Source organism: Dermacentor variabilis, chromosome 4 (genome assembly GCF_050947875.1).
Source record: "Dermacentor variabilis isolate Ectoservices chromosome 4, ASM5094787v1, whole genome shotgun sequence".
Taxonomy (NCBI): Eukaryota; Metazoa; Arthropoda; class Arachnida; order Ixodida; family Ixodidae; genus Dermacentor; species Dermacentor variabilis.
The window spans coordinates 38929565-38949863 of record NC_134571.1 but is presented as its reverse complement, the minus strand read 5'-3'; the positions used below and the strand labels follow the sequence as shown (position 1 = coordinate 38949863).

Genomic DNA, 20299 nt, shown 5'->3' with positions numbered 1-20299 from the left:
AGATGGCACATGTGCACATGTAAATTATGGAGCACATGCTATGTCCCACAACAGTAGCACACTTCCCCTGCAGTTTACAACCTACAGCCCCACGCTCGGAAGCAGAGTGTTTTACCCACAGGGCTAAACACCCACTGAATTGAATTCTAGTTTTACTTGCTAAAACCACGATTTGATTATGAGGCACGCCATAGTGGGGGACTCCGGATTAATTTTGACCACCAGGGAATCTTTAATGTGCCCCCAATACATGGGACCACAGGCGTTTTGGCATTTCGTCCCCATCAAAATGTGGCCGCCACACATACGCTTTGATCCCATGACCTCGTGCTTAGCAGCACAACACCATAGCTGATAAACCACTGCAGCAGGTCCTAAACACCCACACATGCAGAAGATGAATATATCTGAACCATATGAATGTGTCATACCAGCAGTACAAAACAAATGTCAAAGAACAGTTTCTATGAAGGCGTTCTTGAAAGATTTGGTGATGGTGGAGTAAAAGACATCTCTAGGACCACATGTAGAGCTGACTCGGAACATTGTAGACATTAGGAAAATTCAGATTTTGCAAAAATTTAATGCCAACGTCGCCACATCCTCGATGTGTTTTGGTGGCTACGTGACCCGCCTACCGTTAAAGCGCTCCTTCACCGACTGAAATGTGACTAATCTCCGAGTGCTCATGCGCTTCACACTGCACAGACGGAGAAGCAGTCAATGAGTTGATAAGAATGATAAGCAGTGTTGAGGGGTTTTATAGGTCTCATCACGGTTGATAATGATTCGATGCGAATGGATAAGAGGCTAATGCACGATAAGGGCCTATCATGGTCATAGCAATTCTGATAAGGCTGCTAAGGACCCAATAAGGGTTGATAAGAGTCGGATCATGTCCCGTAAGGTAGACAAGAACAGGTAAGGGTTGGTAAGGACAGAATCGATTGCGATAAGTTCAATAATGATCAATAAGGGTTGATAATGGTCAGATAGAGTCCGATCAGATTGATAACAACTGATAAGGGTCGAATCTAGTCCGATAAGGTCGATAACAAGCGATAAGATTTGATAAGGGTTTATACTGGTCGAATCAAGTTTGATAAGATTGATAATGACACCAGGCTGTGTGGAGATGAGCAAGTGGCACAATACTCATTTACACATACTTAGACAACTCCAGAGGAGTTTCTGCTGTAATGTTTTCGTTTTTTGTTGCGCTGTGCACTACCAGTGGCAGTTTTGCATGTTAGTGCTGGACAATTAACTGAAGTCACATGCCATAATCAGTGGTGCTGCAAGCAGTGCACCTGGCGTAGAGGCATTCATGCATGCAATCTTGATTCTCTGGCTTGAAGCGAAGCTGCTTTCAGAGGAAGGGCACACAGGCTTGAATTTGAAATATCAGTTATTTTCACGCCGTACTGCAGTTTGACACTTTGCAGACATTATCTTGAGCACATGACCTATGCACCATGTTGGTTTGTTTTCAATGCCTATAGCTGCTGAGGGGCCCTTTCTGCCTTTCTGTAAATAAATATTTCTGTACCTCTCTCCCTTTAAGCACATCATTGTAATGAAGGTACAGTGAAACCTCGTTAAACCGTCGTTGGCCAGCGCTCAGAAAAAGTATGTACTAAATGGTAGTACTGCTTAACCGAAATAGCATGAGATCCACCACTTACCTGTCAGAGACTGAACTCGGAAAAAGCATGCAGTATTTATTTACTTCGCGCGACAAACATGTTATTTTAGTTTGATGCCGCGGTGGCCTAGCAGCGACGACAGCGGCCTTAAACTTGCTGAAGCTGTGAGCCAGCTTTTCACTCAGCCCCCTCCTTCTCGGCAAACCCTCGCATGGCAGATTCCTCGTTGGCATTGCATATTCTCTGTGCACGGGCGCGGTAGCATTGCAGAAGTCATGGGGCACCTTTTCATTGTGGGGTGCTGTTCTAGTCGAGACGATTGCTTTCATGAGGCTGATGTAACATGCAGCTTCTGCCACTGTCGGGCCTGAATCGCCCGTGCTGTCATCCTTATCACTTTCGCTAGGCGACATTTCGGCAACAACAGAGGCAACGATGGCAAAAAGTCTGACCTTGTAGCTGACATCTCTTCACGGTCGCAGCAGTGCTGCCGAGCAACTTCTTCGCATTCCAAATGCCATACACTGTAGTCAACAGTAGACCCATGTTGTGTGCCAGCGCCGATTTTTCGCGTCATATTTGATAGCACAAATGATGCCTAATTTTTCTTGTATGCTAAGCGCCCGGCACCTTTTTTATCCGAGTTTCGGCATGACGCCAGTTCTCACTTGCATGATGCCACAACGCTCTCTGGCACGAAGCCGAAATGATGTTGATGTTGATGTGGCTTCATGCGCAAATGCACAGGGCGCTTGGAGGCTGTTGTGCTGATCTCTGAGGCTTGTTGTTCTGCCGGGCCGCCCGATAAAGACGATGCTGCGCCGTGTTTGCGTGATGAAAAGTGGAAACACTGCGTGTTGACCGATACATACGCAATAGGCTGGTACGGTTTATGCGGATACAAAACACATTATGTTCAATGGCCGCTGAGTCGGGAATTTGACTTTACTACTTTCAAAACGAAACTACTGTTTAAGCCGGTACGGTTTAACAAGGTTTTACTGCAATGACATTCCTATCAGCCCCTTCACAAACGCAATAACTAGTTATTACATGTTTGTGGACAAGATGATTTGTTGTGATGCATACAGTGTGTTTCCCTTTACAAGCTTCTTCTTGAGAGGCATGAAGGCTAGCCGTTCAGCTTTGTGTAGTGCACCTAGGGGCACTGTCACACTGCGCAACAAGTTGGCCAAGAGTGTCTGCAAACAATACATTGCTGGCAGCCCTATCATACCAAAGCAATGAATCGTGGGATGTGCATTCTTGTCATTTATCTGAACTATTGATGTTGCAGTGATATGGCAGAGCTGTTAGCAACCTGTAATCTGTAGACAACACTGACCAGCTTGTTGAATCAAAGTAACGGCGCATTTAGAGTTGCAAGGTGAGCTTGCGATGCGCATTAAAAGCAGAAAGCAACCTGTGAAGCCTACCCTTAGCATCCCGTGGTTGTGCAATGGCATTCTGACCGTCACATTAGCATGCACCGCAGAACACACTATACACTGGTGCCCACTTCGCACAATTGCATGCCCACCATGAGTAGACTTTAGCTGAAAATTTCAGTTTAGATGCCACGAAGGTGATAATACTGAAACAGCAGCCTCTTCCAATCGTAGAAAACCATTAATAAATGAGTGGAGGTCTTGGGCAACTGTTGCATCGCCATGTTTATGCATGTCAAGCTAAATATATCCTAACACATTCCTTTATCACATTTGGAATTGTGTGCACTCAAGGTCTGCTTTTTGTAAGCATTTCTCTCACTCGATTCTATTTTTTTTTTTGTCATCCACTGTTCATCGACAGCTGATCCTGGAAATGGAGTGCCCTCTAGACAAATGTCGAAGTGAAAAAAAAAAAAAAATGGAATAGAATAATTACATTATCCCAATCCAGGCTTCACTGTATACAAAACCACATCTTACAGAATAACGAGAAAGTGTGATAGATGAAGAAGGAAACACAAACACTGGTTAGTCTCACCGCTTGTGCCGCTTTCTGCCCGGCAGTGGCCGGCGAAGGAGTCCCCAGCTTGCCAGAGGTGGCCGATGTCTTCTGAGGCGTGCCACCATCAGCTGGTGAAAGTGCTCGTGCAGCAGCAAGAGCATCCTGCTGGTCCAGTTGCGGGCATAGAAAGCAAGGCTCCACAGGCAAAGCAACTGTGAGAGGGCGGCTACACTGGGTGCTTGCAAGCAGCGCCTGGAGCAGGCGCTTCTGCTCGCTCGTAAGCGGCGTCTCCGGCACCAGCGGGTAGTCACCGCTGTCCTCGTAGGAGCCATAAGGCAGCGGCTCATCAGGAGACGGGTGCGTGGCTGCAGCCGGTTTCTTTGTGGCTGCCATACTGGTGGGTTTTGGGGGTGTCTCGGCAGCAGTGCACTCTTTCTTCTTAGGGGGTTCCTTTGGAGTAGAGGGCTCCTTCTTTTTGGGCACCTCCTTAGGTGCAACAGCAGCCTTGTTTAAGGAAGAATCTGGTGCCCCCTGGCCACCACGTAACCTGCGGCTTGTCATCGCCAGGAAAGGCGCATCTTCCTCGGCGTCCGTCTTTGCACGCTTCGCTGGAGGCTGGAAAATAAGAGGAAAGAAAAAACAAAAACAAAATTAAAGCAAGTTACACACTTGTAAAATCTGAGGAAACAGCAAAGCTGTGGTTCTGTGTTTTCCTTGTGATTTTCTTTTGTGCATCGGTTCAAGTTAGGGATTTGTTACTCTGTGCTGCCGTTGCACCTTCGCTGCTTTCTTCTGATTCTCAGGGTTTGCTTGTCTCTACTGGCGTTTTGCTGCTGTTCCCTAAGCGCGAAGCGAGGGATGATTTGCGCTTTGATGGCGCTGGCGTTTCCGGGCGAGCACACGCTAACATTCTAGCTATTCGGCGTAGGCTGTTTCCAGAGCGGGTACGGGCTGGAGTTCACCAGCGAGTGCACTGGGACCTCCTAACTGTTCGGTGTCCGCGGCATGAAAGGCCGCCTGATGGGCACGCTCTCTCTTATATTCCCCTCCTCCTCTCCCACCACCTGGCATGCGTTGTGGTTCGCTCTGAGCAGCGCCCCCATTCACGGACGCTCACTGTGGCAGTGGCGCCATCTGTCGGCCCAGCGGGGAACCTTTACCACTTTTGCCCTGCTACTATGCAATCAGCTATCGGAATTGCAATTGAGTATTCACTAATGCACTGCGCTCTATTAATGCTGCAAAATGTGGAACGGTAGAGGAAAGATGTGTGCTGTAGTTGGCTGCAAAAATAGGGACTGGAATTTTAAGGAACGGAATCAATCCAAGTGACTAAGTTCATGGGACGCAGCTACATAAATAAGGACTGCTCCTGTTACTGGCCCTTCACGATGCACAGCTTTTCAGGAGGATAAAAATTTCACTCGGACACCAGCATTCTAATGCTAAAGAAAGTACTTGAAACCTGGAACGTTGGAAGAGTGAGTACGGCTCTTACACAGTGACAAAGGGAGTAGTGCCGCTTCCTTGTACTATAGTAGTTTCTCGCATGTTATCTACATCTACTACATCTACCTTAACTCAAAAGCAAACTTACACCCGCTCTATCACCAACGTATCAAGTATAAGTGAATGGGCGCACACTTGAATCAATGCGCCAAAGCATGGCTCGAAAGTTTGAAGCTGAATGTTTCGTGACGGTCCACAGAGTTAGCAAGTGATCAGCAATAATACATTCTTGCTTTAAGCTATTAAAAAGGACAGGACATGTATGTTCCAAGCCTTGTGCAAAGCAAGAACAAATTTATTACAATTGTGCATATCCGCGAGCAATTAGGCAGAAAATAAACAATCAGACAGTTACCGCGTGGAGAAGCTTTACGGAGTCAGAAAGATGAAAAGCCGTTGCTTCAAAGTGCTTGCCAAAAAATAATGAAAAACAGAACACAATGATCATTATTTAATTTATCAGCGGAAATTTGGACAACTTGGAATACATTTCTAGCCCCGCTTTTAGTATGAGCACTGTAAGCGCCACTCCTGCCATTTGGACGAGGCATAATGAGCTCCGAAAGCGGTTATCTGTCCTCTGAAGCGGTGGCCAAACGTTAGTGTCATCCACCCAGTTATCACCTACGTTATCTGCCGAATGGGAGGCATATCCACTGCAAACATGGAGGTAGCTGAGGCAAGCAATGGACACATCGCCACGTGATGGCAGTGCCCTTGGGATCGCAGCGAAAAGGGTCTGTACAATACACGCTGACGATCACGTCTGCGAAGTATTACACAGCTGAAAAAGCTGAAATTTCAAATCAAATGCCACATGCGCTTCTTTTCAAGGAAGCCACGCTTCCAGCCAGAGAGCCGAGGTCAGATGCACAAGTGCACCTACGTATTTTGCATTGCTGAAATGTCATTCACCGCAACATGCGACTTCGAGAATTATTCAACGCTACAGTAGTTATTTGTTTGATCTGTTGCTTCACTAGACATTTAAGTTTAGAAAAATAATACAACTTACAAAGCAAATGTCTGCGTGTATTTTTTTTTTTTAAACCGTGCCATAGCAAAAAGGACAGAATTTCGTTATACTGAAGTTCGTTTATATCAAGGTTTAACTGTATAACGAAATTCTCGATGTAACAAAGTATCGTATTTATTCGAATATAGGCCGACCTTTTTTTTCCTGAAATGTTACCCATAATTAGCTATCGACCGATATTCGTGATCAAAGCTAGAAAATGTACTGAGCTAATGGAGTTCTAATATGGAACAGAGCCGCCGCCGGAGCCGCAAGGGCCAAGGCTGTAAACCAAAACGCCTTGCCATGCATGTCAGTACCATACGTCGAAGCTGCAGTTGCGCAAATCCCAAATACCTTATTTACTCGATTCTAATGTGCACCGATTGTAATGCGCACCAGCACAGTACAGTACTAACTAAATTAACAAGCATCGTGTCACATGTGCACAAGCAAACATGAGCACATCTCACTCAATGACCATAGAAACTCGCTGTAAAAACACTTGAGTGAAGAAGCGCGGTAGCAGCAGCCTCTGGCTTCAGCACGAATTATAAGCAGAAAAAACACAGGGCGCAGTGGACTCTGTCCCCGTCGCAGATCGCTTTCAAGATAGGGCTGAAGCGATCGTATCGCCAATGTGGATTGTCACAAATATGTCCTGCTTCGTTACGCTATGTTGCTTTGCCGGCGAAAACCATCTCCTTCTGTTTGCCTCAGTTTCGCACGCAAGTTTTGGCTACTCTGAACGTCTATAATACAGCCCGATTTCCATCCATCTCTGCACACATAATCACTTTCCTTTTAAATGCGACATCACAATGAACTCGGCGCTTTATGCTGGTAGAGCAAATGCAGAAAATGGAAAGACAGATGGTGGACTAATGCCTAAGCACACGTACTACAGCTTTCTGTCTTTCCTTTCGTATGTGGTCATAAATCAGGGCGCCAACCCACGACATCTTCAATCACAATCTGTGATAGTGCATGGACCATGCCCGAAGCCATGGAGGAAGCTACGGCAGCTAGGCTCGAAGCAGGTATGAGGTGGCCATTTTGAAATGCCGATGGAGATATGGTAATGCAGATTTAAGGTCGTGCTTGATTCTAACGTGCCTATTTTAAAGGGCCGACCTATATTCCCTTTTTTTTTATTTCTCGGAGAGTACAATATATAGGGGTCGATCTGATTTGTGCTCGACCTATTTTCAAGTAAATACGGTATTTAACTTTTCATAAACCCTTGTCCATAAAACACCACGCAGTTAGAAGCTCAATATAACGAAGTGTTTTTGTATGCCATTTCAATATAACGAAATTTCACTGCTGCTGCAAAGGAATGCTAAGACAATAAATAGAAACTTTCCCACGCAAACAGTCAAGTGATTGAATTACAAGCGGCTGCTTGCAAATGCACTTCTCAAATCATGCACTGTGTGACAAGAGGACAGAAGTGGAGTCGCATCATATTCTGTATCAGGTACAAGTGTGACAAGATCCTATCGCGCCTCGTGCACCATGTGCTATAGGTGCGAGTGAAAGTGTGCTATGGTGAGACATGAAAGATGGCGGCTTCACGAGTGCTGCATTCCCATGCTAGCAAAGGGAAAGAGGGGGACGGAAGTGAGTTCGCAGTAGCGTGATCAAGTGCACTTGAGGGGGCGGATTTGGGAGTAAGTTGGCGTGCCTCTTGATTTCTAGCGAGCGTCTCGGCCGCCTTGGCTGTGCATGGCTGTAAGTGCGGCTGAGTGCATAGGCAGCCGCGTACCCTGCTTTAGAGGGAATCTGTCGTGTGTGCCAAGACGACATGGCACCATGTAAGCTGTCTTACCGCGCGTTTAGTATTGGAGGTCGCATAATCTCGAGTTTTGGTGACCTATTGGAGCAAGACGTAGACGAAGCATTCGCTCCCCGCTCCCGGCGCTTTTCCTGATAGTGTCGTCCCAGTTGTCCCAGTCGCCCCAGTGCGGGCGACGCAAGCAGAAACAGTTGGCGCTATCGCCGCCAACTCCCAAATTTATCAAAATGAATTGTTTTCTCATTCAAATTTGCTTTTTTCGACTGCCAGATAATTCTAAAAATTGTCTGGCCCCATTCCGTATAAGAAAAATCAACTGGCGACTGTACTTACTTGCATAAAAGGTTGAATTTCAATGCAACGAAATTTATATATAACAAGGAAAATGGCCAATTTTACCTACTTCGTTCTATTAGGTTTAAATGTATTGCATATTCACCAAGTTGCACATTTGGTACATATGACGAGTTGCCTATGCCCTCATGGCGGCTCCCCGTTTGGCTTAATATATTGAATACAAGTTGGCCATAGAACACAACATGCTACGCTGGCAGAAAATTATGAGCATGATGCTGAACAATAATGAGCACAGCAGACTTCTTAATCATTTAATTTGCAAAAATATCAGTAAGCTTTCCTGTACAGAAGATAGCGAAAAACTCCCAAATGCTTTTTTTGAGTGCATGCATGAATCAATCTATGTTTGTTGAAAGGGATGGCAATTAAGAAGGATGCAACTGGGAAAGGAGTTAGACAATCATCAACAGACACTTCAGTTGTCAGTTTGCCCGAAAAGTGTGAGGCGCCAAGAAGGACTGTCACCTTGGGCAAAGAGGCTGCAACTGTTGCAGCAGCAGCAGGTTTGGATGGAGATGGGGACGGTGCCTCCAGTTCCTCTGCTGCTTTGTCGGTGGTCGCACTGCTCTGACGCCGGCGCCGAGCAGCAGCAGACACACTTGTCTTCCAGTGCTCGGTCCGTGCAACACCATCTGTGCGCCCATTCTCTGCAGCCTGAAGGAGGGGCCAATGAATGCCACAGCATTACTGGATTTCCTTGTGCAAAAGCCACAGCCTTTTAATATTCTGGAAACTTGGCAAGGTGCGGGTTGTACATATATAGCTTATACTTGTACACATGGCCTATAGCTCGGCTCTAACCTATGATTGCTGCCTGTATGATTGCGCCATTTTTGCTCAGTAAAACTTACTTGGAAGTTAGTGCTAGTGCACATTTGTCATGCTGTCCCTGTCTTGCTGCAAAGTCTGTTCTTTCCTGACAATACCTAGTGCACTTAGACTACCGAGAGAATCAATGCTCCAATGATGACTTATTCATGAAAACTTCATTTAATAGTCTTTATTGCATTTTCTGCTCCAGTCACTGAGCTTACTCAGCCTGCCCAGATGCATGTACTCATGCGAAAGCCCTTTGATGAAATGTTTACCTTATGACATGCATACAGGAGTGCCAGAGCTCAAAATCAGCTCAGACACACAAGCAGACAATTATTCTTGCATTTTTAATTTAAGCATCATCATGCACTGACAATGCACCAACAATGACTACGGCAGTGCTACAAGAAACCTCGGCAAAAAGTTGCTGACAGCTCGGCAAAAAATACTTATCCACACAAAATGAGACCAAAGGATACCAACAAGATAGAGAACATCGGAGAACTCTCTGTCACAGCTCTGTATCACAGGGTTCTCCTGTGCGTGCCCAAGTTTATGTGGAACCATAAAATTTGAGGCCAGGCCATACAAAGGGAATAACACAGGACACATCTGGTAAAGAGGGTTTTTAGCTACGATCAGGTAGTCAACCAAGGGCACCATTGGAGATTGTTTGAAACGTGCATTCAGTTGTGAATGCCAACTGAATGCGCGTTTCAAACAATCTCCAACTGTGCCCTTGGTTGCCTCATGAGTTTTGCCTCATGCGATTGGCCTAGGCCGTGCCGAGTAAAGGTTTTGTATGCCACAGATTTCAATACAAATGCCTTGCTTCGTGCAAGTTAGATGGCCGCATCAAGATCATACAAACTACCGTATTTACTTGTGTAAAGAATGCACTTACTTTTTCCCCAGATTTTTCACTGGTTTTTGGACTTACATGAGAGAGGTATGTGGCTACTAGCCTTGAACTGCACTCAGGCTGCTATGCAGAATAATGCAAGCACTGGTGGCTCGCTATGAATACGTTTACACATTACAGTCGTCAAAACAACGCCGCGAAAATGTCCGAATAATCTGGCAGTCCGAAATATACAAAATGGGATGGTAAAATTGATTCCATTGTAGTTTAGAGTGCCAGCGCAGCAAAAAATTTGTTTACAGACATTTGCTCAGTGTTGTGCTCCATTAAAACAAAATTTACTCGAAATTTTTTGATGACCGAGGCCACAGGTGTGCTTCATGTTCACCTATCGTGCTGTCCAACATGTGTTGCCGGTCATCATGAAGTGCAGATAATGCGCACGTGACCTTTTTTTTTTATTATTATGGGGTTTTACGTGCCAAAACCACTTTTTGATTATGAGGCACGCCGCAGTGGAGGACTCCGGAAATTTTGTCCACCTGGAGTTCTTTAACGTGCACCTATACTAAGTACACGGGTGTTTTCGCATTTTGCCCCCATCGAAATGCGGCCGTCGTGGCCAAGACTCGATCCCGCGACCTCGTGCTCAGCAGCCTAACACCATAGCCAGTGAGCAACCATGGCGGGTACATGTGACCTTGTCTCTACGACACTACCAGTTTAGGCTGTGCTTTGCAACACAGTTCAGAGCTCTACTAGCTTTATGCACACACTGGAGCTCCATTCAAACTCCGCTTCATGCATGTGGGCATCAGTCCAGTCCTTGCACATTATCTCATGCCCGATCACCGAAGTGGTTTACTGGTACAAACACCTTAAAGGCGAACTTCCTACAAATACCTTGCCACCCATCACACCTGCCAGATAGGCTTAACAAAAGCACCACTTTGCCAGTGTCTGCGACCAAAGTTGCCGTTTGGTGCCTAGTGTGGGATACAGTGTTAGATATGACTGTAGTCAACAGGACCAGTGGCATCTAGTAGAGGCGTGTGCAAATTACCAGCGTATGGGTATGCACGTGATGCTTTGAACGTTCTTATTTTTTTTACTTCCTCCATTTTTTTTTTCCATAAACATTTTTTCATTCCACGGAGGCCTTAGATATGGGCCTCGGATGAGGGCAGGCTTTACACATAGTAAATGCAGTATAAACTGCATGTGGTCACATAACCCAATAAGCTGGGCTTAGTTCCCGCACTGAGATTCCTACTCAAATTATTAGATGCACATCTAGCACAGTAGTCATTCAATCACCGTGGGAAACGTGGGAAGTACATGTGTTTTTCTACAACTGGGCATGGCTTTTTTGAGAAAGCTGCAGCTTCTTTTATCATCCTTTGTGGTTCAGGTGTTGCGTGCGTGTTGCACAGTACTCCTTTAGAGCGGTGAGGTGTTTTACGTTGATAACTACTTAGTTATGTAATTTTTATGCATACATTAAGTCTCGACACTTACGATTGTGCCTGCCACTTAAATCCATATTGTTTTCAGGCAGTGACGCTCACCATGGGTGGCTATTTTAGATGATTCGAAATGTTTTTCTTACTTTTAATGCTCTCTAACAACACAATGGTAGAAGTTAAAGGAAAAATGAGTCTAATCACTGCCACACCACACATCTGAAGGGACAATATTAGCTTAAGATATGAACCAAGACAGTTGTTTGAAGCCAATTAAAAACAAGAACTAGTGCACTGCAATGCATTAGCTCTGCAAAGGAATTAAATTATTTACTCAAATTTAGACCAGCCCCGATTCTAAGCTGACCCCGAATGTCCGAAGCCAGACAAAATAAGAAAACTTACTTTGAATGAAAGCTGAACAAAAAAGCGAGGGCAGCGTTCACGAAATGAAAACAGTGTTTACTTAATATGAACATGCTGAGCTCACTCCACGTCATGATCGCTGCTGGCCTCGTACGCTTGAGAATGTGCGCAAGCTCGCGTCCGCGCCGAAACACGGTGTGATCTCAAGGAACAGCTTCTCTGTTATCGCACACTTATCTTCCTTATCGCTGTCATTCCCTCATTGTGGCAGATGCAAAAAGCACCTCCCATTTACCTCTTCAACAACAGACGTTTTTCCCATTGAGGCCTGCCCGGATTGAACATTTGACGAGGCCTCTACGGCTAACACAACTTTTTGTTTGTGGCATCGCCTGTTTGGTGCCATTACAATAATACCAGGCTGCACGCCGATACAACACCAAGGAGGTTAAAAAAAAAATTGCTAGAGTGGAAGCTTCCATAGCTTCTTACCAGGAAAGGTGAAGGCAATACTTACCCATCCTTCACCTAGTCAGGTCACCTCAGCTTACAATCTCTGTTATTGTAATGCTAGGCTAATTAGAAAATAAAATCTGGTAGTTAGAAACAAAAATAATAATTTCTTCTGAATACTGAGAACTTTCTTCCCAATAAAATATGGCAAGATATGCAGATTTCACACTAAAACCAGTAATACAGAGATACATGTAGATAATTATGTGACTCATAAACTAAACCATGATTAACCAAGGAGGTTGATTCGCTCACAGGAAGTGGGCAAAAAACGCTTTTTCACCATTTTTTATTGTTCATTCATAGTTTTATCGTGCACCTCCTGTGCAACTTCACTTTTGGGACATCGTTTCCACCCCAGCAGTTATTCTTTAACCTCCTTGTACGACACAGGTCAAAATGACAACATCACTCATGTACTTCAGTTGGCTACTGGCATGGCTACTAGTGGCTACTATACTGACTTTTCTAGATGGTGCTAGCTATGCAGCATATTTATCATTTTCAATTACAAACTTGAGCGCATTATTAAAATCCTCAAATCTCGAAGTTTGGTATATGATTATTTGAAGAAACTGTTGGCCTAGATTCGAACCGTAGTTAAATTATGGGTTTTTACGTGCCAAAACCACAATCTGATTATGAAGTATGCTGTAGTGAGGGACTCCTGAAATTTGGACCGCCCCGGGTTCTTTAGCGTGGACCAAAATCTAATTACATGGTTTTTTTTGTATTTCCTAAAAGGCAAAATGAAGCAAAATGCACTTGCCCGTGGCCTGACGTAACGTCGTGATGGGCGAGCTGTCATCTCCCTGGTCGGGCCCACCTGCCTGGATGCCACCTCAGGGGGCTGACATGCAAGGACTGGGTTACTGAGTGCAAGCACTCCCTGCCCCTCAGGCAGCGGCACAATGTTGGGGTTAAGCTGGGCCAGCTGGCCCACTCGCAGCTCTGACTGGTGCTGCAGGAACTCATCCAACTTGGAACTCAGGAAGGCGCAGCGCACACCCTTGGACATCGACGCCTCAGGCGCTGTGCAAGCACAACAGAAGGCCTCGTGTCAATGCACTTGGCTAACAATGAAAAAATAAAAAATAATGCGGCTTAATGTGCCAATGCAACACACACGGGCAATGAGAGACGCTGTAGGGGAAGGGCTCCAGATTATCTCCTTAACGCATAAATTTTTATTTTCATGTGAAAAAAATTAGGAAATTGTTTGTTTAGGACAGACATACCTTAATGCGTAAACAAACCTTAATTTTCAAAGGAAATGCTTGGTGGTGATTTTGAGTCAAAGTTTTTGCATATCACATATGATACACTAAGCAGTTATGAGTTTATTTATGACCGTGCAGAAAGAGATTTAAATTGCCAAGAACTTTCAAAAGATACCAGAATCATTAAAGAAAGTTTAAACACTGCTTTAAAAAATACAGTATATTTCTTGTAGCTCCAGCTAAAACAAGCTTGTTTCAAAATGTGATCGTGTCATTCTTGGTAAACATAAAGATAGCTACAATATCAAGGTTAGATCATTTATAAATCTTGATTTTCTGTAACTTTTTGCTTTAGATAGTGTTTAGGAGTTGGACATAAGCCAAAATAATAACCATCCTCCTACAATAGTTATTTCTTGCTGCTGTTATTAGCTCTCAGAACACGACAGGCCCCATGATATCGTCATCATAAACACTGCTGGAATATTTATTTACAGTTTTATCCCCGCCAATAATGGTGATAAGAAAAAGCAAAGCTTGTATAAACATTAGCACCAAATTTTTTTCTTCTGCAAAAAAAAAAAAAAAAACGTCTTTTTTCCTCTACAAAACAACCCATAACTGCATGCTGAACACAGCAATTAATGCTTGCCTCACAAAACCACACAAACGTCTTTCTCAATCAAAGCATCACAGTAGGCCAATAAGCAGTAAACAAACACCCTGGTATTTTTGTGAGTGCTGATTTCAGGGGCATAAATCGCGAAAATAACCTATTTACTTAATTTCTGCATGTTCTGTGTTGAGCTACCCCAAACATAAAAAAAAAAATAACTCAAAGATTATTTAGAGTGCTAGAGGACCTAGATTCCGGGTGAATATGTAGGATTTTCTTTCTTTTCGATTCTTTATTGTGCAAGAAGATGTTTTGTTTCTATTGCGTATGATAAACCATGCGGAAAGGGGTTAGTTTTGACCAACCAGGGTTCTTTAACACACACTAAAATCTAAGCACACAAGTGCTATTTCATTCCATTCGCATCAGAACGTTGGACACTGTGGAACTCATGACCTCATATTCAGCAGTGAAATGCCATAACCACTGGGCCCCCGTGGAAAATTCAATGCATTTCGCTAATGACAACAGCCAGTGGAAGGAATTTCTAGGCACATTTAGTGCATGCATTGTGTGGAGCTACAATTCAAACGCTGTATTTGTAATTATGTAGTTGCTCTGCATTTCGAAGCTGAAACACTTTACTTTTCACAATGTGTCAATAACTCATCACAATATGTTATTTTCATTAGCCATGTGTTTTACCTTTCAATCAAGACATGAATATGTGATATCTGGTGCACATTTCTGTATAGACATTCCATCAGAAAGATAAGTTGGGTTTGTTTTCACACCAGCACAGAAAGAGCTGAAGTTATACCTGCACACCACTCTCTCACTTTTTCCACAGTCATGTTAGTAAAGTGGAACAGCTTCCAAAGAGTAATGAGTCACAACTGTTAGAATGCTTTTTAAACAGATTATTAGCATGATTAGGCTTGAAAAATAGGGGTGTGCAAACATTAAAATTGTTTAACACCAATCAAATACGACTACCTAACTTCGAATATTGAATAATGATACACAGATGGTCTTATTAGATAGTTTTCTTACTTTAACATGTTGAATTCCTGCAATTATGTCACCAACAGCAAAATAAAAAAAGAAATAGACTAATAAGCCATTACAGTAAAATCTTGTTCATTTGACCCTAGCTAATTTGCAACTGAGTTATTTCATACTATGTACGGTCTTGCCACCCTGTGCATATTATACACCATATCAAATGCCCATAAACACAAAAACACTTGGCCCTGTTTCATTTGGCATCCAGTTCATTTGTCATATCAAGCATTATTAAGCTAAGGAGCATGATAGTGCTACGAAAGTAATGACAAATGAGCAAGGCACAAGCTGCGCTAACACCCAATTAAATGAAGTGGTGGTGTACGATTTGTTATGAACACTGCTCAAGAGAGAACCACTAGTCTTCTCCTTTGCCTGCGTTTAGTACTACCATGCGTGGAAGACTCCTGCAGCACAGTACTTGACAGCAAGCCTCTTCATTCTTTCCTTTCAGTGTGCACAGTGTGTAACATCCGACCAACTCATTGGCACTGAAATACTGCCGTTGTAAGAATAAATTACCACCAATACAGTAAGAACCCTGCTGCTGTGTTCTAGGGTGCTGTGTCTTCCTGGCTGTTACGTCATTTTTGGCTGGTCCTGGCACAGCTCTCATAGGATCCAATGCATTGGCAACCCAACTGTTGCGCCGCCACTGTAGGACCATTCCCGCATCATACGCTGTGAACTACCACTCCACACCAGCCCAAGCGGCCATGTTAACTTTTCATATAGCATGGCTTGGTGGCTTGACGATAGGATTCGCCGCCCAATGTGCTGGGGGTGACACCTATGGCATTTTCAGTTTCCGCCAGCAAAAGCATGGCTTTTGAGATCTGTATTTACTATATAAAGATGGCATCTATGACACGTTGGAGCCCTAAAATTGGTTGTGGCACATACTACCCAAGCGAAAAAATATGTTCCACATAAAGTCCAAAGGCGATAACACCGTCACCGCGTGACATATGCTGTAAAAGCTTGTAAGGGGAGCCAACGATATTGGCTCAATCTCGCAAGCACAAAGGTCAGAGGGGGCAGTGATGTACTCTGCCAGCAACTGCGCATTGCGTGGCCGAGCAGGCCGCATCTTGAATATGATATGCATTGAGGGTGGTGTCTAGGTGCGCCAAAAGCTCATACCTTTGTGCATGCTGTGTTCTCACCACTGTTATGGTCCACTTTGTGCAACAATGAATGGAACAGATGCCCAATTCCTGAGACATGACGTGCTTAATCGTAATGCCAGTCAACGTGAAGACTTGTCCCGTCGAGTGTGCGCGACGGGATTATGCACCACTGCAAATCCTACTCTCCTTTGTCCTATGTTCACCCCCTCTACGCCAGGCAGTGGTTTCTCTCTGAATTCCTGTGTGTGGGTTGACCATTGTGTTGACCCGATGTGACCTGCTCTCACCACCTCTAAGGCAGTGAGTGGTTTCTCTCCAAATTCCTCTGTTTGGGCTGACTAGTGTGCTCACAAGGCTCTTTACCAAGGAGTAAGCGAGAATAAAGTTGCCCGGATGGTGTAGGGTATAAGAAGGGTAGCGAAATTCCACATAAAAATCTTCTCTGCCCTGCGTGCAGGAGCACGCATGCTGAATGTTTCTGTGCTATTTGTCTTGGAGTGCACCGCTCACCTGTAACAATGTATTAAAACTTCTGTTATTTGTTTTTACATCATCTCATCTTCCCTGCTGGACCCTATCTGACGGTCAGTCTGGCTTGAGCTCCAAGCAGACACTGTTGAAGGTCGCTGAAACCCCGTCCCTGTAACAACTGGTGGCAGCCTTGACACAATTCAGTTTGCGTTGAAGCGATAGAGAGTATGAAGGTCACTTGGCTAGCTGCTGCTGCCACGCTTGCTCGCGGCAGTGTTTTGATAGTAAGTGTCTGCGGTCATCGAGTGTGATGTGTTCATGCTTGCCTGTGCACACTGACACCATGCTTGTTAATTTACTTAATAAGCGAATGTTTACAAGTTTATACGGCTGATGAAACTGCTGTAGTACTTACTTTGTATAGATGTCTACAAATTCGCCATTGCAATCGATGCTTCGCCTTTCAGGCAACGCTGCGACTTATATTCAAATGTAATAATAAAAATAAAATTGTGTGCAGTTCACCACTACTCTTAGTTCTAAGTTTTTTCCATTTCTCGTCTATTACGTTTTTCTTTTTTTTTGACGGTCTTGTGAAAGATGTGTCAGCAGGGTTCTACTGTGTAACACAGGGTGTGAAGGTGGGGATGGAACCTATCAGTGCTTGAACAAAACAAAATGCTACACTCACAACACCAAAGATGTGTAATGCACCCATACTTCAATATTCATAACAGTGCCTTTTAACATACTGTCAACGACATATTTTTCAGAGATGCCTAACAACTTGGGCAGCTTTACAGCTCCACCACATACCCATTAGAGCTAACGTATAATGGTGTCTGAAATTTTAGACCCTGAAACCCTTCTATGTTAGATTTGTCACTTCTTTGGTGTGACCGCAAGTCCGAAATGGCGTTAACTGAAGCCACCACCGCTGCCATGTTGATTATCTCACAGCCTCAAACCAGCGCTCTCACACACCTATCCGATGGCAGGAGTAGCGGTAGTTTTCTGCTGTCATTAGGACAAGCAGTTTGTATGTTTGCTATCAACCTTCCTGCTGTCCGGTAGTGTTTTTAATCTAATGCATTCACCGCTGTCAGCAATGGTGCCAACTTTACCTTCATAATACTCGCCGATGGTGTCAAATCACAGAAAGCACAGCAAGGATCCAAGTTGCACAATGCCGATTCCCGGAAGTCAGCTTCGCCGCAATACAGCGGCGTTACGCGGTCAAGCATATACAATTTAATGCAGTGAAGCATACCATGAGTGCTAAAAGGCTACTGCCACGGGACACAAAATGTGTTTTATTATACATGCACGTTCCTGCCATTTTCTGTCACAGTATGAGCACCGAGATGCCTAATATGTGTACTGGCAGGCTTTTAAAGCTACTTCGGACGTGGGTGCGGTGGTTTTGGCCCTCGAGGACAGTTAAAGGCATGCATTCATTTTTTCAGACTGCCCGATTTTTCAAACGTTTTTGCAGACTCTGAGGGTTTGAAAAATCGGATGTATTGTGTTGGTGCACAGGCATGGTGGTAATGCCCATCACCCTTAACATCTGCACAAGTCCTGGGTCCTGCTCAAGCGTGTATCGCGGTAACAGGTCACCTGTAACTCTATGCAAACAGCTGGAAGCTGGCACATTTGCACAGTGAGGCTATTATACGGTGATCACTGGGGGTATGTACTCCCATAGCCCCAGGAACGCGTTCTAATTGCAGTTGGGCTCCTTTGCTCAATCGCCTCCATTCCTTTCCATTGGGCTAAGATGAGCCCTCGCTGTTCACAGATCAGTGCCCCTTGCAACCAAAGGGTAGGCTTTCTTGCAGAGCTTAGTCCTCCAGTGGCTGAGCTTACCTCAAGCGCTAAATTCTGTCGCAATGTGTACATGCTAGCGCAAAATTGGGCAAACATCCGCAGGTTAGGTAGGAACAAAAGAAAATAACAATGTTTGCATCCACAAGGCTGCCAATACATTCAATTTGCCTTGAATACTCGTATTATATCAACTATTCAAAAGTTCTACTATAATTTCTAATCTAATAAGAAAAGGCTTAGTCAGAAAAAATACAGTGGCAGTGGGGGAAAATGAAAACAGTAATAATAAAAATACAACATGGCCCTGCCTACACTATTACATAATGCATGCAAATGAAAAAAGTACATAGAGCTAAAAAAAATATATGAATAGAACAGCAGCCAGCAATCAAAGCACGGCAGACAGTCGCCACCAATTTGCATGAATTAACTACACCTCAATGAAGTCCGGATATTTCGACTACAACCAAGAGTCTCCAACTCAACTGCAGATGAAAGTACATGGGAAGAATGCTCAACAGAGAATGCCTTATGCAACACAGGGGCACTGACCTTGCAAGTTCTCCTGCTTAACTTCAACCATCATGCTCTTTGCTTCAGGCTTTGGTACTGCCTGGTTTGCTGCCGAGCGCTGGCCTTCGCTTGCCGCTGCAGCAGCTGCGGCTGCTGCTGCCGCTGCCCTCCGCGTCATTAATGCAGGTGGCTCTGGCTTCTCTTCATCCTGATGACGCCATGCTTGTTCATTCATCTGGTCCATGACCCAGCGTGTCGTGTGGTCCGCTGCCTGGTCTGAACCGAATGCCTTACGGCGCCACCCCTTGATCTTGGTAATGTCTGTCGTCTTGCGCGGAAGCACAACCACAGGCTGCCGCTCCTCTGTCCAGTCTGACTCACGCCACTCTTCGTCGGCTGCCCCAGACCGCGCCACAGAGGAAGGTGCCGATCCGTCCGGGGAGCGCGGCTCGTGATACTGCTCTTCGAGTAGTTGGTCCATGGAACGAGCAAACTCGTTGAGGTCCTCCACACTAGAGAAACTAAAGAAGTCCACACCATCAATACTGTCCACCTCCACACTTCCCTGGAATCGGCTCAGGAGAAGCTGCGTCGTCTGCTTAGACACCACCTCCTCAGCCTCCTCTGCAGGCCCCTGCAATCGAGTGTAATTCAGGCACAGAGCACCCACTCAAATGTTACATTGGAATGCTTTACTGCATGTGCCCAAGCTGCCCAATGCAAGAACCTAGACCTACATTCTGTTAAGGCATTGCACCAACCACCTGAATGCACAACCAGTAAGCTGAACATGACCTCCTACCTAGAAAGTCAGCAGGACGAGCGTCTGAATAGGCTTTAAAAAATGCACTCAGTTCTTTATAACTGGCACAAAAGTTGAAGTAGTAAATTGAGCCCAGTGCGCTCATTGCATTTAAACACAGATTTATATGTTAAGAGGAAGCTTTAGCTTGTGGGCTCCTATTTAAATAAATGTGAATGGAGAAATCATTTTTCTTGGAAATTACAGCACCAAATTTGATGAGGTTTGCTACATTTAAAAGAAATTCTCACGATGTCCTTTCTGTATTCTTTTTTAAGTTTTTAAAGCATGGGTAGCATTGTCTTTGTGTTCTTGCTTATCAACTTAAGATTGTGAAATAGCAGTTTTTGTGTC

General features: G+C 44.5%; 1 protein-coding gene across 7 annotated transcripts in view; it reads right to left on the bottom strand.

Annotated features, from left to right (window-relative positions):
- Window positions 1–20299, bottom strand: part of LOC142578967 (uncharacterized) — a 65203-nt gene that overhangs the window by 23337 nt on the left and 21567 nt on the right. For 6 of the 7 annotated variants that reach the window (XM_075688712.1, XM_075688715.1, XM_075688711.1 and 3 more), the window contains 4 exons: window positions 19183–19777; window positions 13068–13330; window positions 8744–8932; window positions 3621–4214 (listed from right to left, as the gene is read on the bottom strand). In XM_075688712.1, the coding sequence (XP_075544827.1) occupies window positions 3621–4214; window positions 8744–8932; window positions 13068–13330; window positions 19183–19777 (1641 nt within the window). The remainder of the gene's footprint in view (window positions 1–3620; window positions 4215–8743; window positions 8933–13067; window positions 13331–19182; window positions 19778–20299) is intronic. The other variant, XM_075688714.1, reaches the window with a different exon arrangement.